The sequence below is a fragment of the Pleurodeles waltl genome, chromosome 5, assembly GCF_031143425.1.
Source record: "Pleurodeles waltl isolate 20211129_DDA chromosome 5, aPleWal1.hap1.20221129, whole genome shotgun sequence".
Taxonomy (NCBI): domain Eukaryota; kingdom Metazoa; phylum Chordata; class Amphibia; order Caudata; family Salamandridae; genus Pleurodeles; species Pleurodeles waltl.
In genome coordinates this window covers 60,701,221-60,727,281 of record NC_090444.1, presented here as the reverse complement: position 1 = coordinate 60,727,281, position 26,061 = coordinate 60,701,221, and the positions used below count along the sequence as shown (strand labels likewise).

Below are 26,061 nucleotides of genomic sequence, written 5' to 3'. Positions count from 1 at the left end.
TTAGGTCCAGTTAGGTCTCAATAAATTAAACCCAGCTCAACCCTTGGTAGCTTGGCAATGAGCGACAAGGCTTAACTTAGGAGACAGAGTGTAAAGCATTCAAATATCACAAAACAGTAAATAAGTAAAACACAAAACACAATAAAAATCCAACATCAATTGATAAAAATAGATGATATGTTTATCTTTAAAATGACACCACCATGATTAAAATCAAATAAGGGGAACCGGAGATATTAATTTTTAAAGAATTAATGTTTTCTAGCCATAGAACCAACTAGCGCTCAAAGAGTTAAAAAAGGTCACACTGGAAAGGGACAAAGTCCAGAGTTCAGGCCACCCATGAGGTAACACGATAGCACTTACTTTCAGAAGTGTTTCTTTATTCAGGAAAGTGGTCCACAGCACCAGCCAAGGGTTCAGAGGCTCTGGTTTTCCTCTTTGGGTCTGGGACTACAACTCCCCCAATGCACCTCTTCAACTTATGGAGTTGCTCCAAACTTCTGGATCTTCTTCCAGAGGTCCTTTTTGGGTCCTTGAAGTGTCCACAACTTGATCCAAGTTTCCAGAAGCTCTGAGTTGCTCCTTGGGAGTTGGGACTACAATTCCCAGAATGCACCTGGTCAGAATCATCAAATGGACGCTGGTCAGCTGGGCTCTGCTTGCAGGACTAGATACAGGGGACTCTGGGCAGCTCCTTTGTACCTGTAGTGAACAGGGAATCCCTTCTTGAAGCAGTAGAAGACAGGCAAAGTGCTTTTAGTGGTGAAGTCCAAGTGTGCAGCTGGTGTAGTCCTTCAGAGTGCAGTGTCCAGGTGCAGGTCAGGGGTCCAGCAGGGCAGTCCTTCTTTGTCTTGTTCCTTGTAGGGATCTGAGGTGTGGGTGCAGCTCTGCCATATTTATCCTTGCTCCCGGGTGGAAAGCAGGGTGGGCCCTGGTTGTCCAGTAACAGGCAGGCAGGCTCCTTCCCCCTTTGATAACCACTTTCTGGCAAGTGTGGCAAAAAATCAATCCCAGGGAGCAACATTTTTCAAAAATACAATAAGGCTGAAAGTGATTTTTAGAGGTTAGATGTGGCTGAGGCCACCCACTGGTGAGGCTAAAAATCCTAAACACACCCTCTTCTGCCCTCTTCTAATCTAATCAAGAGACCACATAATTGTCTGGGGTTGCAGGAAGTGGGGGAAGTCCTGAGCTGCTCCAAATGTCATTCCCTGCCTTTGAAGACCAGTTTGGCTGCTGTCCCCCCATCCCATTTCACCATCTGCTGAGGCAGATCTCCTCCCCCAGGCACATCCTTTGTGTTCAGCCCAGGACATTTCACACATCATCAAAGCAGCCTGGCCAGGCTCCCGGAAGCTGACCAATTTGAGAAGGGCACTTCTGAGCTGAAGTTGGCAACTTTCAGGTACAGTTTTAAAGTTCTGTACCTGAACTAGTTGTATTAAATCCAACAATTAAACATTGGGGGATTTATTATAACAATTAATTTGATACCAAACTCAAGGTATCTGGCACTTATGGGGACTTTGTTAATTAAAATAAAGTCTCCCCCTTTTAGCCTATGGAGGCCATTCACTACAGTGAGGGAAAAACGACTTTGGCTATTTTATCTCACCAGGGCTTATAAAACTATTTTTATAAGGTCCTTGTTTACAGTTACAAGGCACCCAACCCTAAGGGCACTTAGGGCACACCTTAGGGGTGACTTATGTAAAAATGTAAAAATGTAAAAATAAGGTAGTTTAATACTTTGGAAGTACTTTTAATTCCAAAGTCGACTTTGCATTAACTTTAATTTAAAAGCAGCCAGCAAGGCAGGCCTGCCTTTAAAATGACACTGGGCACCTCTGCAGTGCACCTATGGGTGCACTACCTATGCTGGGGTCCCTAAACCTACATGCCCTACCATATACTAGGGACTTATAGTTAGGTTGACTTATCCAATTATAATTAGCCTCATTTGCATATCCACTTTACACAGAGCACTGGCCCTGGGAGTGGTAAGCAGTACCCAGGGCACAGCCAAGAGGGGCAGTAACCACTATTATCTGTCCAAACAGTTTGGATGTGACCAGGGCAACAAGGAGGACTGTCCTACAAACTATTACAGCGTGTCCCATTGTACTACAGTCTTTTAATACTATTATGATGGATATTCATGCTGTTAACGATCCATTGTAGTACAGTCCAATAATGCTATTACATTGTGCTCCGTTGTACTGCAGTCTTTAAATAATTATACAATGTGTTCCATTGTAGGTTTAGTACTATTACAATGTGTTCCATTGTACTGCAGTCTCGTAATGCTATTACAATGTGTTCCATTGTAGTGCAGCTGATTAATGCTATTACAGTGTGCCCCATTGTACTGCAGTCTTTTAATACTATTACAATGTGCTTCATTGTAGTGCAGTCTAATAATGCTATTACACTGTGTTCCGTTGTTGTACAGTTTTTTAATACTATACAATGTGTTCTACTGTGCTGCAGTCTATTAATGCTATCACAGTGTGTTCCATTGTAGTGCAGTCTATTAATACCACTACAGTGTGTTCCATTATACTGCAGTCTTTGTTACATTGTAGTGCAGCTATTAATTGTATTACAGTGCATTCCATTGTAGTGTAGTCTATTAACACAATTACATAGTGTTCTATTCTACTGCAGTCTTGTAATACTATTATGATGTCTGTAAATGCTATTACAGTGTGTTTCATTGTAGTGCAGTCTATTAATACTACTAAAATGTGTTCCTTTGTGTTGCACCCGTGTAATACTATTATAATGAGTTTAATTGTACTGCAGTCTTTTGATATTATTACAATGTGTTCCATTGTAGTGCAGTCCATTAGTTCAATTACAGTATGTTCCATTGTACTGCAGTCTGTTAATAGTATTACAACATGTTCCATTGTACTGCAGTCTGTTAATAGTATTACAACATGTTCCATTGTACTGCAGTCTGTTAATAGTATTACAACATGTTCCATTGTATTGCAGTCTTCTAATACTATTATGATGTCTATTAATGCTATTACATTCCATTGTAGTGCAGTCTAATAATGCTATTACAATGTGCTCCATTGCACTGCACTCTTTTAATACTAATACAATGTGTTCCATTGTGGTGCAGCCTACTAGGACTATTAGACTGTGTTCCATAGTAGTGCTATCTATTAATACTATTCAATCAATCAATTAATCAGGATTTATAAAGCGCGGCTAATCACCCGATAGCGTATCCAGGCGCTTGCTGGTCCCAGGGGTGTATTCAACCTGTCAGGTCTTGAGGGCCATTTGGAATTCCGGAAGTCAGGTGATGCTCCGGAGGTGTGTGGGGAGGCTAGTCCAGGTTTTTGCTGCAACGTGAGAGAAGGAGCGTCCTCCACTTCTGCTGTGGGAGATGCAGGGAGTATGGGCAAGTGAAATGGAGGCAGAGCATGGTCTTCTCGACGGTTGGTGGAGTTCAGGCGGTGATTAATGTACTCGGGTCCTTGGTTGTGTAGAGCCTTGTGTGCATGTGTCAGCAGCTTGAATTGGCATCTCTTCTATACGGGGAGCCAGTGGAGATGCCTGAGGTGGAGTGTGATGTGGGTTTGTCGGGGAAAGCTGAGGATAAGTCTGGTGTGGCATTCTGTATGGTTTAAATTCTCTGTAGGAGGTGCGCAGCGATTCCTACGTAGAGGGCGTTGCTGTAGTCCAGTCGGCTGGTGATGAGGGCCTGTGTCACGGTGCATCTCGTGTGTAGAGGTAGCCACTAGAAGATCTTATGTACCATGCGCAAACTGAGGAAGCAGGCAGAGGAGACAGCGTTGATCTGTGGTTTCATGGTCAGATTGTTGTCAGTGATGATTCTGAGGTTTCTGGTGTGATCAGAGGGAGTGGGCCAGATGGCCACCAGGAGTCATTCCATGTGTTGCTGCTGCTGCCAAAGATCAGTACTTCCATCTTGTCTGAGTTCAGCTGCAGGCAGTTGTACTTCATCCAATCAGCGATGTTTGTCATGCATCTGTGGAAGCTGGTTCTGGTGGTGGAGGGGTCGTCGTTGAGTGAGAGACTTAGTTCGGTGTCGTCTGAATAGGAAATTATATTGAGACCGTGGGATCTGATGATGTTGGGCAGCACGGTCATACATGTTTTGAGGAGTGTGGGGCCGAGGAATGAGCCCTGGGGCACACCGCAGGTGATCTCCTTGGGTTTGGAGATGAAAGGTGGGAGGTAGATTTTCTAGGTTCTTCCGGTGAGGAAGGAGGTGATCCATCTGAGCGCATCCCCTCGGATGCTTATGTGGTGTAGTCTTTTGATCAGCATGTGCTGGGATAGGTATCGAAGGCTGCAGAGAGGTCGAAGAGGATCGAAGCTGCTGTTTGCCCGCATTCGAGGAGGGTTCAGATGTCATAGGTGGCTGCGATCAGGGCAGTTTTGTTGCTGGGATTGTTGCGGAAGCCGGATTGGGAGGCATTGAGTAATTGGTTCTGCTCTAGGTATGTCACTAGTCCTTGTTGATGATCTTTCCCATTACCTTCACTGGGAATGGGAGCAGGGAGATTGAACTATAGTTTTGGGTTCACTGGGGTTGGCGGAGGGTTTTTTGAGTAGTGGTTTGACTTCGGCATGTTAGTAGTATATTAGTAGTAGCAATATTATTCTAGTGAAATATTATACTACTAGTAGAATTATTCTAGTGCAGTATTATACTAGTATTAGTAGTATTAATCTAGTGCAGGCTGTATTGCTTTGTAGCACAGTCTATTCATAGTGTTTTTGGCATCCCCTAGCACTGCAGTCCACTAACAGTAGTAAAGTGTGTCGAACTGTAACACAGTCGCACCACTGCCATCACAGTATAGCGCATTGTGATGAACTACAGCAGAGATAAGGAGATCCGCTGTGTGTGTGGGGGGAGCCGGTGTATTGTTGCATCATTTTTCTTTTTTTCTGGGTATTTAAAATCTGCAGATGTCCTGGCAGTTACATTAATATACACTGTTGATAAATCCATGGCTAGTGCTAGAACATAGGACAATGACAACTCCCCTTTAATGATGAATTTCAGTTTACTGGAAGCTGGATCCTGTTTGGACAAACATATAGTAAATGTTGTTGGTTTCAAAAGACTCGACTGACAGTGCTTGTACAACTTCTTACTGTGCATACCTTCCTTGTACGTATTACCAGGTACCATGTATAATTCCAGGAGCATTCAATGAGAAAGGCCCTCATTTTTTAAAGTAGTACAGACTGAAACAGTCTGTTTGTCTGCCAGACGTATTAAAATAAGAAAAAACAAAAATCTGGTTTTCGGATCCCTTGCATGCACACAAGACCACCTCAGTTTGGGCCCTTTTATTAGGTGGAAGGTATTACGTGCTGCCAAAAGGTGCATTTTATAGTCAAATGGCTTGGAATTGTTTCTGCTGCAGGAATGATTTACACTTTTCTTCCTATTACAGTGAATGAGGCTTAGCACATAAAATGCACTGAAACAAAGAAAGTATGAACTTTACTGGACTAAAACCTCAGAATATGTCAAGTTCCGGTTGTATTGAAAATAAATAAATAAAACCATACTGGCAGAAATGCAGGCACAGGAGGAGGGCAGATTATTAATCACACTCTGAGAGTAAAGGTGAGCTGGAGCCTCGCTAGTCCGCATTGTTATAACAGAATAAGGGTCTGACCTTATGTGCCGTCACTGTCTTCGCAGCCATAAAGCACACCCCGCCGATGGTTGCCCATCAATCCCCATAACAGCTGGCTTTGGAAAACTCAACGCGCTCATCTGCTTTTCTGCAGGCTCCCTTTGTGGCTGGACAACTTGACTACTGCCTGAACAATCTGGATATCTTTGTACCTGTCCTGGTTGGATTCAATCCTGTGAGCATGGCCAGGTGAGATCTTGGCGAGGGGTGTGTTGAGTGGGCCCCTCAGCCTCATGCTTAGCTATCAAGTACCTGCTCCAGCCCCAGATGTGCTTATGGTGAATGATCTGTTGCGTTGGCCCTTTGGCCTCCTGCTTTGCTATTAAGTATATGCTCTAGTGCCAGGTGAGCTCCCAGTGACTGGTGTACGGTATATGGGTCCTACAGCCACTTGCATCACCGTCAAGTAGATGCTCCTTGCCAGGTGAGCTCATGACAAGGAGTCTGTGGAATGGGGACCCTTCAATCGCTTCATGTGCTACAGAGTAAATGCTCCATTGCAAGGTGTGCCTATAGCAAGGGGTCTATTCAGTGTGGGTGATTTTACTTTCGAGCCAGTGTTGCCTGCGATGTATGGCTTCAGAGAGGTTAGTAAGGAGTAAGCCCAGCACAGGAAGGACTGCTTGCGCTCATCATGAGAAACACTTACATTTCTGTAGAATCAGCCCCTCTCAGGTCTCTAACACTCTAACAGGGTCCTCTTTGCAACTTAGTTTCCTATCTAAACAGGCACCCCGCAGAGAGTCTGATCAAACTATGTAAGCTCCTGGAGGCCATCCAAAGGTCTGCTGTTTCCGTGTCACTACATACTTGGGTCTGGACGTCAGCTGGCGGCTGCTTTGAGGGTCTCTTAGGAGCTATGACTCAGTTCGGTGGGGCTATTTCAGTGCCTGTCAGCAGCAAATTGATGGTCTGTTGTGGATCGTTCCAGGGTATCCTGCACCATGTGAAGACGTATTGAGGAACTGTTGGGACTATGGGCCTCATAACGATCTTACTCCGTCCCAAAACGTGACGGATATCCCATCCGCCGCACTACGATCCCATTATGTCCTGAGGAGATTGTAATACGGCGGCCGAGATACCCCTCACGTTTGTGACGGGGTATTCCATCTGCCAATCAGGCCCTATGTTGATAGGGTAAGCGCTGTAGTTCTTGATTGCGCGTTTCTGTTTTAGGCAAGAACGCATCGAGGGCTGGCACAGCTCCTTCTTCCAGGTAGCAGAGAGGATGCAGAAGCTGCAGGAGGCCCAGAAAGCTTTTGTACTCAATCCGGCTGTGGGGGTAAGAAACAAACTATGAGAAAGTTCATGTCTTTGACTTCAGTATTGTTTGCAACAGGACTCCTGCAGTCCACAACCAATGAAGCGGTGCTTAATTTGTAAAACAATAAGTGTTGGGTCCCAAAGTTTGCTTTAAGGCCCAAGTCTGACGCTATTAGATTTCAGGGGTGTAAAATACCAGAGCAGTACGGTTTTGATTCCAATTCATGACTCTTTCTTCCACTACCAGACACTCCCTACACATGTATCTCACTCTATCATCCTCACTTTCTTTCTCTGGCTCTGTTTTTCCCCCTTTTGCTTCCTTTCCCTTGACTGTGTTTTTCTCTCTCTTAATCTGGGTCAGAATCCAATGAGGAGAAATAAGTGCTGCCCCACAAAAATAAGTGCCGGTGGGCCCCACCTGCATCCCCCGGCTCAAATTAAGCACTGAAGTGGGAACAAGAAACCTAGTTCTGAGTCTCATGTTCAAAAAGTTACCCAGGCTCAAGTGCAAAGTGGCATGTCCCTGTTGAACCTAGTTATGTGCCCCTGTTGAGTGGCCCATGAATAGACAACAGCTCCTTGATTTGATTTGCGTTGAGGTGTGAAACCTTTGGTTTGTCTTGAGGAGTGGGCTCTGTGATTTGTGTGGAGGTGTGAAACCTTTGGTTTGTCTTCAGGAGTGGGCTCTGTGATTTGTGTGGAGGCGCAGCCCCAGTGGCTTTTGTGAAGGCACTTGACGATGACTCCGGCTTGTCTTTCGGCCTCCTATCCTCTCTTTCAGTCTGGTTTATTCCTATCACAGCTTTGCTTCCTGCCAGAGTCACTCACTTTTCCCTCTTTTCCTTGTTGTAGCCTGAAGGCATCTGTGGTTCTTCTCGGATGAAAGGTGGGAGCGCAACAAAGATCCTCTTGGAAACCCTCTTTCTGGTGGCCCATAAAGCTGACTCCAACGTTGATATATCTGAGAAGTAAGTCAACTTATGGAATAAGGAGGAAAGGTAGAAACGTTACATTCCCTTCTGAGAGGATAATATGGAGGAAGGGTAGAAAGGTTACATTACCCCCTGACTGAATAAAGTTACCTTTATAGTGACCCTAACTCCGAGTTGATGGGCGTGTTTCCATTACCAACATTTGGAGTAACCATCTACCTATTAGTGGGACTGGAAATTTAGAGCTTTCCTCTTCTGCCATGTGCACACCTGGGGCCAGATGTAGTAAAGAAGCATTTTGCGAGTTGCAAATAGCGAGTCTTAGCGACTCGCTATTTGCAACTCGCAAAATGTTATGCAGAACGGTGTCTCAGACACCGTCTGCGAGTCGGTATGGGGTCGCAATGACCCACCTCATTAATATTAATGAGGTGGGTCGCAAATTGCGGCCCCATACCGACTATGGGCACTCGCAAACATGGAGGCCTGCTGTAGTCAGCAGACCTCCGTGTTCGTGACTGCTTTAAATAAAGCAGTTTTTTTTTTTTTAAGTGTAGCCCGTTTTCCTTAAAGGAAAACGAGCCGCACTTTAAAAAAAAACCGAAACCTTTAGTTTCGGTATTTTTTCAGGGCAGGGAGTGGTCCCTTGGACCACTCCCTGCCCTGAAAAAATGTTTTTGGGTCCAGTCACAAACTGGAAGGGGTCCCATGGGGACCCCTTCCAATTTGCGAGTGGGTTACCATCCACTTGAAGTGGATGGTAACTGCAACACCATTTGCGACCGCATATGCGGTCGCAAATGGTATTGCATACCACTAGGAATCGCAAATAGGAAGGGAACACCCCTTCCTATTTGCGATTCTGAAATGCATTTTGCGAGTCGGTCCGACTCGCAGAATGCATTTCTGCATAGGAAAATGCGATTTGCAACTCGCAAACGGCAGTTTTTGCCGTTTGCAAGTTGCAAATCCTTTCCTACATCTGGCCCCTGGTTCCTTCACATGTGTCCCTTTCTCTGTGCAGATGCTCAGCCTTTCCAGTTCTTGCTTGACAATATGAACCAGTGAGGCTTGAAGTGCACATATGCCCCTGATGGGTACTATGGCAACCAAATATAATTTTTCCATGAGAAGAGCATCATGGGGCTGCCTGCTCCATAAGTGTATCATTCAGTTTGACTTGAACCAGAGAGATGTCTCAAGAGACTGTAGCACACCCACTTAGAGGAAATAGGGGATCAGGGGCCAGATGTAGGAAAAATCCAATTTGCGAGTTGCAAATTGCGAGTCATTCCGACTCGCAATTTGCAACTCGCAAATTGGTATGCAGAACGGTGTCTCAGACACCGTCTGCAACTCGCTATGGGGTCGCAATGACCCACCTCATTAATATTAATGAGGTGGGTCGCTAATTGCGGCCCCATAGCGAGTCTAGGCACTCGCAAACATGGAGGCCTGCTGTAGTCAGCAGACCTCCATGTTCGTGACTGCTTTCAATAAAGCAGTTTTTTTTTTTTTTTAAGTGTATCCCGTTTTCCTTAAAGGAAAACGAGCTGCACTTAAAAAAAAAAACGAAATCTTTAGTTTCAGTTTTTTTTCAGGGCAGGCAGTGGTCCCTTGGACCACTACCTGCCCTGAAAAAAATGTTTTGGGTCCATTCACAAACTGGAAGGGGTCCCGTGGGGACCCCTTCCAATTTGCGAGTGGGTTACCATCCACTTGAAGTGGATGGTAACTGCGATACCCTTTGCGACCGCATATGCGGTCGCAAATGGTATTGCATTCCACTCCGAATCGCAAATAGGAAGGAAACACCCCTTCCTATTTGCGATTCTGAAATGCATATTGCGAGTCGGTACCGACTCGCAATATGCATTTCTGCATAGCAAAGAGGCATTTGCACCTCGCAAACGGCGATTTTCGCCGTTTGCGAGGTGCAAATACTTTGCTACATCTGGCCCCAGGTCTGTTATGTATCTTTGACAATATAACAGCCTCTGGAGGATGACTCTTCATGCATGTTCTACCAGGTGGTTCCCGTGGATGTCTAGGTTTTACAGGTGCACGCCTGCGCACCTGATCCATCCACATGATGAGAAAAAAAGTAGTTACAACATCCAATGAGTGAGTGCGCTTGCCGGTAGCACACCCTCAATGAGGTGACTGCCAGGAGATAATCCATCACTTTTATTATTGTTGTTATCATCAGTAATAAAAAGAAATATGTTGAATATTGTTGTCATTACTATAATTAGTAGTGTTTCTGCTATTATGGTCTGCAATGGACAGCCCACTCATCTTCCTGAACAAAGTGATGCACAGAATGCTTGAATTAATCTCAGCCATTAGTAATTACTGGGGCTGCATCCCAGTCCATTGTTTTTTTTTGCCCCCCACGCTAACTCAGTTTGGATCCAGTCATATGCAAATCAGCCTTGGCCCTGCTCCAGCAATAACAGTCGGGTCTGAACTGCGAGGCCAAGTTCTCCCTGAATCGAATCAAAAGCAACCCGAAACCTGCTTCACCCATATTAGGGATCTGCGGTAGGGTATAACTTAGTCCAGTGACACAGTGTGCGCGAGACCCATGTCTGGGTATACCTGTCCTACTTAGAACATTACACAGAAGTATACAAAAAAGTGATGAATGGAATGCTTGAATTAATCTCAGCCCCTGGAAATTACTTGCGGCCATATCCCACTCCATCATTATTTTGCACACCACGCCACTTCAGTTTGGACCCAGTCATATGCAAATCACTCTTGACCCTGGTCCAGTAGGAACAGTCTTGCCCGAACTGCTGGGCCAGGTCTTCCCTGAACTGGAACACAAGGAACGCAAGGCCAGTTTTGCCATCATAAGGGGTCTTCAGTGGGTATGGCTTAGCTCATGTGATACAGTCTGCACAGGACCCACATCCGGGCATACTCGTCCCACTTACGGTGTCCCTCTGAAGGACACAAAAAAGTGATGGATGGAATACTTCAAATATTCTCAGCCACTGCTAATTATTCGAGACCACATCCCAGTCTATCGTTATTTTGCACACCCTGCTACCTCATTTTGGACCCAGATATTTGCAAATCATCCTTCTCCATGCTCCAGTAGGAACAGCCCAGCCCGACCTGTGCAACTCCCTAAACCACAACAGAAGCAGCCAACACCGGTTTTGACTGCTGAGCCCTAATAAAGAAGCTTGGACACTTTATAGTGCTAAGAAACTAAACTAAAATAGGACCTTCAAAGAAATGTTCAACATTTGCAGGTGGTGGAAGTAAGCCTTGTGTCCATGTCAGCATTTTAAATTTTAAATCAGATTACTCTAACATTACACATATAAAATACTACATCTCTTCATATGTAAGTCATATGCTGATGTACATCACAAGTATGTCAGCCTCAATATCTGCTCATGATCCAATCTCATGCATGTTCATTCATTTAATAAGAATTTCTGCATGATAGACATATTGAATATTGGCCATTTATCATAGAGCTGCTTACCTTTACAAGGTGTGTTACATTCCAACTCCTCATTTTATTCTTTATGTCTCTGTAGGTGTCTCCTGGAAATCTTGAGGACCTATGAGCGGGCGCACAAGGTCACATACTCTCAGAGCAAGAAGATCGCTGCCCTGGTCAAACAGGCGGGCACAAGGTGGGTCCGGCACAGTTGGGCATGTCCCTGCATCGAGTGTTCGCTTAGGAAGAGCAGGGGGCGAGGACAGAGTAACTTTCTGATTTGCATAAACTTCACAGACTCAAAATGTGGCCTTTCCTTTTTTTAAAAACGATTTTATTGGTATTTAGAAATTACATCTAGCTTTGTTTGTGGCGTCAGCAATTCAGCGTTTGCACATTATGGTCCTCATTACAACCCTGGTGGTCAGTGTTAAAGCGGCGGTAATACCGCCAACAGGCCGGCGGTAAAAAAATAGGGGTTTGGACCATGGCGGTTACTGCCATCCAAAACCGCCGCTTTAACACACCGACCGCCAGGATGGTAACGACCGCTGGGCTGGAGACTTCGGTCTCCAGCCTGGCGGCCATCACATTTTCACCCTCGGGATTATGACCCGGCCTACCGGCATGGTTTCCATGTCAATCGTACCGCCACGAAAACCATGGCGGTAGACACTATCAGTGCCAGGGAATCCCTTCCCTGGCAGTGATAGGGGTCTCCCCCACCCCCCTCCCCAGAGTCCTCCCCCACCCTCCCCTCCCTCTTCTGCCTCCCCGCACATATACACACCCACACGCGCACCCATATACACACATTCACACATGCATAACCACCTCCACCCATGCATGCAGACATACATACCAACACACCACAACACACACCAACATACCTTTGCGCACACATGCATTCACAACACACGACACTCAAAATCACTCATTCATGCATGCATCCAACGCGACTCACACCCGCATGCACGCATCCCAAAACATACACCCCCTCCCACATACACACAACACCCCCCATCTCCCTCTCCTGTCGGAGAACCTGACTTACCTGCTTTCAGGGGGTCCTCCGGCTGGAGATGGTTCGCGGCGCTGCTGCCAGCAGGGCGTCCGCCAGCAAAACACCGCCAGACCGTATCATTGCTCGTGCTATGCTCTGCGGTGTTTTGCTGGTGTGGCAGTGCTGCTGTCAGCAGCGCTGCCTTACTGCCGTCTGCCGCCATGACCGTCGGTGGTTTTCCGCCAGATTTCTGGCGGTATACCGCCGGCGGTCATAATACGCGTTGCCGGCTGGTAGCCATGGCGGCGGTATGTTAGCGGCCGTCGCTTTGACGGTAGGCGGTCATTCACGCCAATCTTGTAATGAGGGCCTCTATGCCTTAGCACTCAGTACTTAAGTTATCTATTGGTTGGGAAGTGGTGTCACGCAGTATCTTGTCAAGCCACTTTTTTCACACCTATGCTGCTGTACTGTCTGGTTCCTGAAGCCACAATTGTTGCTCCCAGGAACACTAAGGTTCCTCCCTCTTGTACGCTACATTTTACGTGATGGAATCCCTTTGCCCTCTATTGTTTCGCAGTTCTTCAGTAGGGTTTGCTCAAGCACCCAGCTGGGCACCCATCACTGTCACCATTCGTGCGAGGGTTTAGGCATGAGCGTCTATATGACAGCAGCCTTGCAGCTGGAAGGGCCAAAAACTGAACACTTATTGACAGATGTTTAGAAAAGAATAGACCAGCTAGTAAAGCAGAATATTACTCTGAGAACAAAGAGAACCTAGTGCAGTTAACCAGCTACTATATTCCATAAATAGAGAGTTTCCAGTATGTCAGCCACACGTAGGAAGCACAATATGTGCAAACACATGATACAGCATTGCATTTAGCAGATTGTAATGTGAAGTATCTGTCTTCTCAAATCTAAGCTAAGTGATAGCTGCTTTGAAGGACCTAGATATCATTCAAAGAGCTCTTCGGTTATCTAAAGTAGAGAGGATCCCTTTAACACCCTCACACCCCAGGGATTTATTTATCATCCCTTTCTGCATGGTATAGTCCAGCCAAAAGTATATAATAGCAATGTTCATGGAAAATTAAGAAAAATAATGAATATAGAAACAACAGAAACGTAGGCAAAGCAAGGTGCTTCTAACATTCTTGTTAGTGGATTGATGTATCTTGGGGCAATCGACTAGATGCAAGACGTTGCTTGAGAATGCTATGATATGCTTCTGACCTCGTTAAAAATGCTATGACACTCTGGTGACCAGGTCAGAAATGTGATGATAATCTGGTGACCAAGTTAAGAGTGTGATGATATGCGGATGACTGGGTTAAGAATGCTATGATATGCTGGTGACAGGTTAAGAATGCTATGATATGCTGGTTACCAGGTTAAGAATGCTATGATATGCTGGTGACCAGTTCAGAATGCTATGGTGTGCTGTTGACTGGGTTAAGAATGCTATGATGCGCTGATGACCAGGTGAAGAATGCTATGATATGCTGGTTACCAGTTTAAGAATGCTATGATATGCTGGTGAACTGGTTAAGAATGCTATCATAGGCTGGTGACTGGGTTTCAAATACTATGATATGTAGCTGACAGGGTTAAGAATACTGTGATATGCTGGTGAACTGGTTAAGAATGCTGTCATACGCCGGTGGCCCAGTTAAGAATGCTATGATATGCTGGTGAATGGGTTAAGAATGCTATGATATGCTGGTTACCAGGTTAAAATGCTGTGATGTGGTGGTGACGGGTTAGGAATGCTATTATAGGCTGGTGACTGGGTTAAGAATGCTATGATATGCTGGTGAACTGGTTACGATTGCAATGAAATGCTGGTAAACTGGTACGAATGCTGGGATGTGCTGGTGAATTGGTTAAGAATGCCATTATAGACTGGGTAAAGAATACTATGATATGCAGCTGACAGGGTTAAGAATGCTATCATATGCTGGTTACCGGGTTAAGAATGGCATGATGCGCTGATGACCGGGTGACGAATGCTATGATATGCTGGTGACCAGTTAAGAATGGTATTATATGCTGGTTCATCAAACAATCACGGCGGGGGGGCAGTAAGGGAGATTCGGAGGTAAAAGGAAGACACTCCTGGTCCCGTGTGTAGGTCTCCCGAATGTAGGTAAATCAACAATAATGTACACACGGTTCCAAAACATAGAAAGGGTTCTCTTGAGAGAAACAGTATTCCGGAAGAAGCGATTTGCTTAGAGCAAAAGCCCTCACTCACCATCCGGTGACATGCTTCATCATTGGGCCATGCTCCTCGTCAGGCCGGCACTGCAATGCCTGACGGGCCCCTCAAGGGGGCTCTTTGCCGGAGATCTTTTGAAAGAAGGTATTGGCCGGTCAAAATATGAAAAAAGGATTGGTATAAAGAAATGTATAAAAATGTCTAAAGGAAAAAACTGATAATTTATTCAGATGTTAATGCCTCTGATATGATTAAAAACACTGTATAGGGATATGGCAAAATAATGTTTACAATCCCTCAACAAAGACACATACAGTTCGTAAATCTTGTTGAAAATGGTACGAAGTGGGGTAACACAGAGTTCTTGTGTCACTCAATCAAAAACAGGGGGTCAACATGTTTCTCGCAACTCATAGTCAAAAATGATCTTGTGCGATTCTTCAGGACCTAATACGTACCTAATCCTTATTGAAAAAAGCTCTAGGATAAGAATAACTTGTGTTCCCTATTTGGGAAAACAAAGGCCCTCCAAAGTCTAATAATAGGGCCTCATCGGCCCCGGGGCCAGACTGAGCTTGTAGGTGACCCGAGACTAGCGGCGATACACCAAGCCATAGTGGTTTGAGAAGCCTGATGTTGCCCCGATGAGGCCCTATTATTAGACTTTGGAGGGCCTTTGTTTTCCCAAATAGGGAACACAAGTTATTCTTATCCTAGAGCTTTTTTCAATAAGGATTAGGTACGTATTAGGTCCTGAAGAATCGCACAAGATCATTTTTGACTATGAGTTGCGAGAAACATGTTGACCCCCTGTTTTTGATTGAGTGACACAAGAACTCTGTGTTACCCCCACTTCGTGCCATTTTCAACAAGATTTACGAACTGTATGTGTCTTTGTTGAGGGATTGTAAACATTATTTTGCCATATCCCTATACAGTGTTTTTAATCATGTCAGAGGCATTAACATCTGAATAAATTATCAGTTTTTTCCTTTAGACATTTTTATAAATTTCTTTATACCAATCCTTTTTTCATATTTTGACCGGCCAATACCTTCTTTCAAAAGGTCTCCGGCAAAGAGCCCCCTTGAGGGGCCCGTCAGGCATTGCAGTGCCGGCCTGACGAGGAGCATGGCCCAATGATGAAGCATGTCACCGGCTGGTGAGTGAGGGCTTTTGCTCTAAGCAAATCGCTTCTTCCGGAATACAATTATATGCTGGTTACCTGGTTAAGAATGCTATCATATGCTTTTTACCAGGTTAAGAATACTATGATATGCTGCTGACTGGGTTAAGAATATCATGATGTGCTGGTGACAGGGATAAGAATGCTATGATATGCTGGTGAACGGGTTAGGAATGCTATGATATGCTGATGACCGGGTGAAGAACGCTATGATATGCTTTTTACCAGGTTAAGAATGCTATGATGTGCTGGTGACAGGGTTAAGAATGCTATCATATGCTGGTGAAATGGTTAAGAATGCTATGTTATGCTGGTTACCAGCTTAAGAATGCTATGATATGCTGGTGACAGGGCTAAGAATGCTATGTTACGCCAGTTACCAGGTTAAGAATGCTATGATGTGCTGGTGACAGGGTTAAGAATGCTATCATATGCTGGTGAACTGGTTAAGAATGCTATGTTATGCTGGTTACCAGGTTAAGAATGCTATGATATGCTGGTGACAGGGTTAAGAATGCCATGTTATGCTGGTGAACTGGTTAAGAATGCCCTACTATGCCGGTTACCAGGTTAAGAATGCTATGATGTGCTGGTGACAGGGTTAAGAATGCTATGTCATGCTGGTGAACTGGTTAAGAATGCTATGATGCACTGATGACCATAGGGAAAAAAGAGGTAGTGAAGGAACATGTTGTAGGAGGTAATGATAAGATTTATGTTATCTTTTGTGACTCAAGAGCTGTTTTTGGAGGGTATATTGTAAGCGAGGGAAGAAAAAAGTGAGGTAGATAGTGGTGGTGATGGATGTTGAGGTGACATGCCTGATAGAACATTAGGAGGTTGATATGTGGGATTGTAAAGGGAGCAAGGGTCGCAGAAATTAGATCAATAGCGGTGATGAAAGTCAGTGCGTCTGTTGTGCTGACACTTGTTCACTTCTGAGAAGTGGCCGCATGTCGGCAAGAGTCACCATGTTGGGCTGGTGCTATCCATAGAAAAATGGCATTTTTCATTGGAAGAACTGCTATTAGTCTGAACAAGATATTCCTGAAACCAGGGACTCCGTGAATCTGCTCACGCCCCCACAAACCTCTCCTCGATCGTGCCTGGAAGATGACCATTGCTGCATTAGGGATCTGATAGGACACCAGGTTGCTAGAATGGAAAGTTCTGTCTACACAACAATGAAGAAGGTGCCAATTTGTTACCTCTGTATATTTTCACGTCTTCCTGCTGAGTTGCTACTAATTCACAGGACACTGAGGGCCGTATTTATACTTTTTGGCGCACAACTGCGCCAACGCAGTTGTGCGTCAAAAAATTTAACGCCGGCTAACGCCATTCCAAAGCGCCATGCGGGCACCTTATTTATGGAATGACGTTACCCGGCGGAGCTGCCTGGTGTGCGCCAAAAAAAATGACTTACACCAGGCAGCGCCGGCGTAGGGGAAAATGGAGCTTGGGTGCCAAAAAATGGGGCAAGTCAGGCTGAGGCAAAATTTTCGCCTCAACCCGATTAGCGCCATTTTTTTTTACTCCCAACCCCCATTGACATGACTCCTGTCTTAGCAAAGACAGGAGTCATGCCCCCTTGCCCAAGGGCCATGCCCAGGGGACTTGAGTCCCCTGGGCATGGTCATTGGGCATAGTGGCATGTAGGGGGGCACAAATCAGGCCCCTCTATGCCACAAAAATAAACAAAAAAATATACTTACCTGAACTTACCTTAAGTTCCCTGGGATGGGTCCCTCCATCCTTGGGCGTCCTCCTGGGGTGGGCAAGGGTGGCAGGGGGTGTCCCTGGGGGCATGGGAGGGCACCTCTGGGCTCCTTCCGAGCCCACAGGTCCCTTAACGCCTGCCCTGACCAGGCGTTAAAAAATGACGCTAAAGCAGCTGGACGTCATTTTTTTTGACCCGCCCACTCCCGGGCATCATTTTTGCCCGGGAGTGTAAATACGGCGCACATGCCTCGGAGTAATTTTTTAGACGGGAACGCTTACCTTGCATATCATTAACGCAAGGAAGGTGTCCACGCTAAAAAATGACGCAAACTCCAAGATCTTTGGCACCAGACGGGTTTAACGCCAAAGTATAAATATGGAGTTAGTTTTGCGTCGGATTTGCGTAAAAAAAAACGACGCAAATCCGGCGCAAACGGAGTATAAATATGCCCCTATATGTCCCAAAAAAGAGACTCCGGGCATATACTATAATCCTCCTCATGGGCTCCACCCCCACCACCTGGGACGACTCCTGGTGACCCGCAGCACTTGGAACCCCCCTCCACCCACACCCACAGACCACGCACAAAACCTCGGCATCATCCTGGACTCCTAACTCTCAATGAACCACCAAATGAACACTGTTTTGTCCTCCTGCTTCCACAGTCTGCCTGCTTTGTAAAATCTTCAAGTGGATCCCCACCAAATCCAGGAAAACGGTCACCCATGTGCTCATAAGCAGCAGACTCGATTACAGAAACACACTCTATGCCGGCACCACCCAGAAATTTCTAAAGAAACTGCATCACGTCCAGAACGCCTCAGCCAGACCCATCCTGAACATCCCAACCTGCATACCTCAACCACCACCTCTCTTTCTACTCTCCCACCACACATCTCCGCTCCGCCCAACTGGACCTAGCCACCATCCCACGGATCCGCAAGACCACGGCTGCAGGAAGATGCTTCTCCTACCTCGCTGCAAAGACCTGGACCTCCCTGCCTCTGCACCTCAGGCAATCACCAGTGCTGCCGCGATTCAGGAAGGACCTCAGGACTTGGCTCTTCGACTAAACCGCAGATCCAGCACTGTGAGACCCTTACGAGTGAGTTGTCGTGCTTTATTAAAACCATGATTGATTGATACCCTAAAAACTGGGGAAGGGAAAAATTCCCCCTCAACATTCATCTTTGTTGTGATGCTACCAGTCAGAAACAGATGATCCTAGTTGCAGTGGGGCTTTTTTATAATTCAAACCTTGTATGCTACAGTGTTTTCAACTACGCTTTATATCTCCCTAAACTTCAGCAGGGCTTTCTAGAGCTTACGAGATTTGCTTTATGTCCCAGAATCCACTGTCCACTAGCTCTCTGGGCACAGGGATTCCTCCATGCAGACGTCTTGACTTGGAAGGGTTTCACATTCTACAAAAACATAAAAATATTAGTGCAAACAAACATAACCCTGAGCATAGGGTATGGCAGAGTGTTCCAGACAACCGACTATCCCGCTTGGCCTATCGTGATCTAGTCTAAAGAGAAACCCCAATACTTCCATGTCGCAAGGGAGCAGCAAGCAGCTGGGGCAGGTTATGCCTCTCATTTGCCACAACTGTGGCCATGGTGCATGCCATTAGCCTGCCAAAGGATCCGCAAAACAATGGTAAAAAAAATACCTCTGCCAAGAACCCCATTTTTGGAAATTCTTATAACTATTACCAAGAACTGCAGACCTGTGCATTGATGAAAGCTGGGTTCCCTCTACCATAGTCTGCATTGACCCATGTGTACAAATTGCAGCTGGCGTATATGTTTGCAGTGACTGAAAGTTGAGGAGCCTTTCACAAAAAGAAGTACACAAAGTGATAGGTGGTCCCCTGCAGGGCCGGGGCAGTGATGCTGCTGTACAGGGCTAGTAAAACCCACATACTGGCTGACTGTGAAGTTGAGTCTTCATTATGGGACCTCTGATTGACCATATGCATGGGCTTGAAGAAAGGTTGCAGGTATGAACATGTCCATCTGCATCAATTCCTTTTAATCTACAGAATCGAGCGCCCCACTTCCACCATATTCCGAGGTACCTCTTCTGGGTGATCTACACCTTTCTGGAAATGGTGCTGACACGGTTCAGGTCTCTGTAAATTTTGAGGAGAACTGCAGTGTTATCAGGTATCTGTGGCTACGGTCGTTCTCAGTCTTACGCCCTTTCAGATATATGGGATTCCAGGCAGAGACTCAGAAGTACAGCAGAAAACCCACGGTACAGAAGTTACATCTGCCATCTGTTCATCTACTCTTGGTGCACTTTTTGGATGTTTTCTGCCTCATATGCTGATTTCCTTGCCCATTCCCAGGACTCAAGTGGGTATCTGGGGTACCTGGACTAAGATTTCTTTATTCCTTTCCTTGAGTTCCTTGAGTTCTTCGACCACATCACCCAGCACCTTAGGAATCTCCACTGGCTCCTTGTCGAGAAAAGATGACAATTCAAACTACTGACAGATGCCTACAAAACCCTCCACAACCAAGGACCAGCATGCCTCAACCACCGCCTGAACTTCCACCAGCCATCCAGAGACCTTCGCTCTTGCCTCCCTCGCCCTGGCACAGACATCGCACATCTTCCATAGCCACAGCGGAGGGCGCCCCTTTTCCCACCACACCGCCAAGTCCTGGAACGCCTTCCCCCTCTGAACATCACCCTCACTGACGAACTTCAGAAAGAAAATCAAAGCTTGGCTCGTTCGACTAAAGTCAGCAAACCAGAGCCTGGATACCCTGACGAGTGATTGGCTGCGCTCTACAATTCTGATTTGTTTGTGTTTGTTTGTACCTCTTCACAGTACACGCAAGTACAGAGACACCATCTCCAGTGCCCAGTTCTGCTGCCGCCTTTGTGGCCAACTCAAACATTTTCATCACCAGATCTGACTATGGAGTGGGCCACACCAGAGGTGACCCATCTGCTATAGAGCTCCTGGTGGACCAGTTCCACTGGCCAGCCTATGTCTGGCTCTTCAGATTGGCATCCCAGGTAGGGGGAGCATCTCTATCTCAGTCTATATTGTAGTTTTCTCATCAGAAGCTCAGCAGAAACCTGTGAAGCTGTTTTCTTCTGAGTTATTATTCCATGCCCAAAGAACCCCTCACCTGATCAGGGAGCCTTCGCTCTCCGGTCTCTGGGGCAGATTAATATATCTTACATTCTCTTACTTCACCACTACAAAGACATCGTCTGCGCATGGGCAGGACTGCTTCCTAAAATAAGCATTATTAAAAGAAAGCTATGATCTGCAGTCATCAGCCCTCTGCTCTCATCAACTCTTTGCCCTAATTAGTAGCCTGTTCACCTACCTTTTAAACCCTGATACTCCAAAAAAGATGAGAAACAATGGAAGTAGATGAGACCAGAGGACCCTGGGCAGGTGACCATACATGAGAGACAGGAAACAAAGAGGGCCCAATTCACAAAGGTAAACTTAAACCAAAAAGTCCAAGTTTAGACCAAAAGTTTAAGTTTACTCGTAGTAGAGTTAGGCTTTAAATCTAGACTTTTGGTCTAAACTTAGACTTTTTGGTTTAAGTTTACCTTTCTGAATCGGGCCCAGACAGTTTTTCCAGAATAGCAGAAATGTTGTGCACTAGTCACATGTTCCCAAAAGTATACCTGGAATTCTTTGAAAATTAAAAAATACTCTGAAATGTTCTCAAAATGTAGTCCTAAAACGAGATGAGTAAATGTAAACGTTTTTTTGAGACTGGGATCCACTCCGTCCGGACCCGCGCTGACTCTCTGCTCTCCCTCTAGCTTGCAGAAGAAGGGGCACCTGTACATCCTCGGATGGGGCACGCTGGGACTCATGGCCATCATGGATGCGGTGGAGTGTATCCCGACATATGGTACAGGTGAGGGCACCATGGCATATGAAAGAGAGGACCAGTTTAGGACAATTATCCGGGGAACGCGATGTGAAGGAGCATGTTGGCTGACTCCGCACTGCAAAACACCTAATGCTTCCTTACTGATTGATGCATTTCAACTTATTTTATAAAAAAAATCAAAATATTAAACCTGATCAAATATTTAGCAAAGTTTTAGTACTTGATGCAATTTCTGTTACTTTATTAGATTATATTTGATTGCTGGTTAGAATTTAGGCAAAAGATACTTATTCATTATCTCAATCTGAATAATATAGAAAGAGGAAATTAGATGGGTATTTTTCATTCAAAATTAGTTTTGTTAGTGTATTTTGTAATTTTAAAAACAGGGGTCTACCCCCTCCCCCACTCCATTTCTGGCCAGGCCCTTCCTTTTCCTCTCCCGTTCTTCCACTAATTTCCTTTTTTTCTAGACTGCCCTTTTGTGTCAATACCTGATTCCTCTCCCTTTTGCTGCTGTAATTTTTAAGACTGGCATTAGTAAAATCCTTTAAGTTTTACTAAAATATATGTATGATATACCGCCATGTGTCATTTTTTAGCCGGCCGTCTCAATCCATCCACCCGTGGTTGGGTCATCCACGTTTTTCTTCAGCCCACTAAAGTGTGCAGCGTGGCTCAGTGGGTCAGCAAACTTCAGCCACTGGCTAACTTCACTGTCAGTGGAGGCATTCCACCCTTTCACAAAGTAGGCCTCCGCACACAAAGTAGTCCCAATCAGGGCCGGCGATTACTGGAATGAGAACGACTTGTTTTGCAGCCATAAAGTTATTATTTGAATCTAGTTTTTGTCTATATTGCTGACGGCCCTGCTGCTCCCCCAACAAAGTTTTACATAAACCTGTGAATGGAAGGGCCCTGGTGCACGTGCTCCTGGCCGCAGGGGCGTAGCCTGGGCAGCAAGATTGAGGGTGCGGCGGAGGGGGGATGAGCTTCACATTTCCAACAATGAAGCTGGCACATAATATTAAAATATAATACCCTCCACTCGAAGCTACGCCCCTGCTGCGTGGTCAGGTGTCACCTATACATACCGCAGTGTCCCTGTGTTGTACTTCACTGTAGCACGTGGGCCCTACACTGGGAGGGGTCTGGAGCCCACCGTGTGCCCACCTCGGCCCTGGAGGGGGGCCCTGGCACTGTGAAGGGTAAAGCTGATACCCCCCGCCCTGCCCCGGGAGGAGGGCATTCTGCGGATTGTGCCACTCCAGGAGCAGTGCGACACCCCAGAGGCCGTGAAACACTGCACAGGAGACTCTAGCGCCAACCCCGCACAGGAGACATAGGCGCTAGAAGTGCCCAGAGCTCGGCCCCAACAGCCAAGGGTCCTGTCCGGAGAGTGCAGCAGCACCTGCAGCCGCCTCTGCCCGGGCAAGAGCCCGGGGCCGGGGTGCAGCGCTGCGGGCGGCCGGCTCACGGGGCAGAGAGGGGCATCGCACCCCGGACCCCCGAGCAGAAGGAGCTGGGGGTGCAAGTGGAAGGACATGGCTCCCGCAGCCGCCGCTGGAGGGCGCGCTCGCTCCGTCAAAGGCAGGACTAGAACAGAAGCTGCCAACATGAGAAATTGAGGATGTAGTCCGACAGGACTGTACCCCCGCTGTTTCTCCCCCCCCCCCAAAGCTGTGCTTAATTTGTAACTAAATAAGTGCCGGTGCTCAAAGCCCTCCTTCTAAGCACGCGGCTGCTGCAATTAAATGTGCAGCACAGAATACTGAGACAGCGTAATCCTGAAGCCATCTCGGGCCTCTTCAATCCATTTACAGCCACCCCCTGCCCCTCCGCTCACCCTGGCAGCTTTCTTCTTTCTCCCTTTGTGATGCTTTTCCGTTTTTCTCTTTCTCCATCTTTCTCATGTGTGTCTTTTGCTCGCAGCAAATGCTTGGGGCAGAAGAATAAGCGCCGGCTCACAAAAATAAGTGCTGGTGCTCAGCACCGGAAAGGACAAGCGCAAATTAATCACTGCCCCAAAGTTGTTGGTGCTTTCCCAGAAAGAGAATCAGGGTGCCGCATTCTCCCCACCCGGGCACCGGCAGCAGCAGCTCTCCCACCTCCATAGCTGGGACTGAGGCACCCACTACCATTGCATCTTTGGCGGAGTGCAGAGACTCGGGGGCCACCTACCCTCGTGGGTGCATGCTGTGACTGGTTGCAGGTACAGGTGAGAGGCTGGACCGGGAGAATCACAGGGCGCGCTCTCCCCACCCAGGAGCAGCTCTCCCGCCTCCACAGCTGGGAATGAAGCCGCCAGGCATTGCAGCTGTTTAGCATCAACAGAATGGACCAACTCAACCCAATGGACATGATTCCAACCGGCATGCAGCCAGAATATTTTGGAAGTCTTGGAACCATTGTTTATGTCCTGTCTCACACAGGGTAAAGTATAAACGCGAGCAAAAATGTCCTGTTGCAGCCACCTCATCATCCATGCGCCCGCATGTTGCCCTGCTGATCAACTCTAGAGACTGATGAACTAAGGGTTATCCTGTTTAGGTTAAATTTGTGTTTTCTTTTGTATTTTGGGAGGAATGTAGTGTCCTACTGGACATGTCAGGGAACAGCCCCTCCCTAGGGTCCTTACTTAAACCCATCCCACACCCATCCAACACAGGCGTCACCAGTCAGGTGGTCCTGTTAATAAAAGGACCCGAGTGCACGTGCCCCTGGCCAGTTATCACCCATACCACTAGTGTCCATGTGGTTCTTTACTTTAGCATGTGAGCAGCATGTCTTTGCAGGACTCTCGGCACAAAATGATTTTCTTCATGTTCTGCGGCTCCTCAGTGGGGACAGCGATTCCACCTGCCACAGTGCTACCTCTCACATAAGTGTTTGTTGTGCATTGCGGACCGCCACCACAATTCTTCCTTTATGGTTTCCGCATACTGTTCCGATGGTCACTGTTGGAAATGGCCTCTCTGAAGGGTCACCCCAAAACTTTTTGCCTTCCTCCACCACTTTTCTGACACTGTTTTTGCTGGTTTTAGGACTATGCGCACTTTACCACTGCTAACCAGTGATAAAGTGCATTTGCCCTCTCCCTTAAACATGGTAACCTAAGTTCATTCCCAATTAGCATATTTGATTTACTTGTAAGTCCCTAGTAAAGTGCACTACATGTGCCCAGGGCCTGTACCTTAAATGTTACTAGTGGGCCTGCAGCACTGCTTGTACCACCCACATAAGTAGCCCCTTAACCATGTCTCAGGCCTGCCACTGCAAGCCTTGAACTCCCCTTTTTCTACATATAAGTCACCCCTAAGGTAGGCCCTGGGTAACCCATAGGGCAGGGTGCTATGTAGGTAAAAGGCAGGACATGTACATGTGTGTCTTATATGTCCTGGTAGTGGAAAACGTCTTAAATCATTTTACACTACTATGAGGCCTGCTCCTTTCATAGGATAGCATTAGGGCCCCCGTCATGTACTGTTTGAGTGATCAGAAAGGGGTAACCAGGTCATATTTAGGATGGTCAGAATGGTAATACAAAATCCTGCTTATCGGTAAGTGTTGGAAATGGCCCCCAAACTTTTTGCCTTCCTCCTCCTCTTTTTCTGACCTCATGTTTGCTAGCTTTAGGACTCTGGGCACTTTACCACTGCTAATCAGTGCTAAAGTGTGTTGGAAGGTGGGTCATTTCTTGTGTGGCCTGCACAAGTAACGAGTCCGCACACGACCGCCACTGGGAACCAAACACCCCATTGTAGCGCTTGACTCTCATAGGGTAGCGTTGCAGAGCAGTCCAAGGCTTACTCAAGGGAGGTGGTGTTGGCTAGTAATCCCCATTCACAAGCACGCAAGCATGACTCTTAATAAATGAATGTCCAGTCTGTGTTTTTTCTTTTGATAAAGTAAAAGTACATTTATTATTCACACACACTACTCAATACTATGCAACAATCTACAAATATATACAAAGTGATAAAATCACTCTGGACCAACAGTATGTAATCTCTCAGGTCTCCTTAAGGGAGAATATAATCCAACAATCCACATGGCAAAACAATCCCAGTGCCCCCCTTGCCACATTTGAACATTCTGACAGTATTCAACACTACAATGCAATGATGACACCTACAGCTGTGATTAAATACTTTCATCTTGCCAAGAGATGACTGCCATTATCATTATTCAAATTAGCATAGTCAGGAAACATAAGAGACCAAATTCTAGCATTATAACCATCAGGATTACTTTTAGATTACATTTGGATTACTCCTACTTAACCATGAATTAACAGTAAAATACATGGGGCCATACCAACCTACACCTATGGTAGGCACCCTTGCACAACCAGGAACAAAAGTTTACTGAAAAAAAATCTATCCAACCCTTGACGGGTTATCTCTCAGGTGTCCCGCCCTACCTAGGGTGGGAACACCAACAGATGATGGGGGGAGGCTGCGCTGCTCCTGCAGCTCCCCCTGTCTCCTAGTTCTCAGGTGGTGGTGGCCCCCATCTCCCTGGGACCACCACAGGCGTTTTAGGGGCTCAAGAAGCAGCCCCTGCCCCGCAAAGCATGCTGGGGCGGCTGCATAAATGATTAGCGGCTCTCCCGCTGCAAGGGGAGAGCCGCGATTCCTTTTCTTTCCTGATTTTCCCTTTGGGGGTGCCTGTC

At 46.4% G+C, this 26,061-nt stretch overlaps 1 protein-coding gene across 2 annotated transcripts in view; it reads left to right on the top strand.

Annotated features, from left to right (window-relative positions):
- GCKR (glucokinase regulator) overlaps positions 1 to 26,061 on the top strand; it is a 660,332-nt gene that overhangs the window by 588,816 nt on the left and 45,455 nt on the right. For both annotated transcript variants that reach the window (XM_069233566.1, XM_069233565.1), the window contains 5 exons: positions 5,800 to 5,894; positions 6,885 to 6,990; positions 7,827 to 7,942; positions 11,467 to 11,565; positions 21,313 to 21,410. In XM_069233566.1, coding sequence (XP_069089667.1) covers positions 5,800 to 5,894; positions 6,885 to 6,990; positions 7,827 to 7,942; positions 11,467 to 11,565; positions 21,313 to 21,410 — 514 coding nt within the window. The remainder of the gene's footprint in view (positions 1 to 5,799; positions 5,895 to 6,884; positions 6,991 to 7,826; positions 7,943 to 11,466; positions 11,566 to 21,312; positions 21,411 to 26,061) is intronic.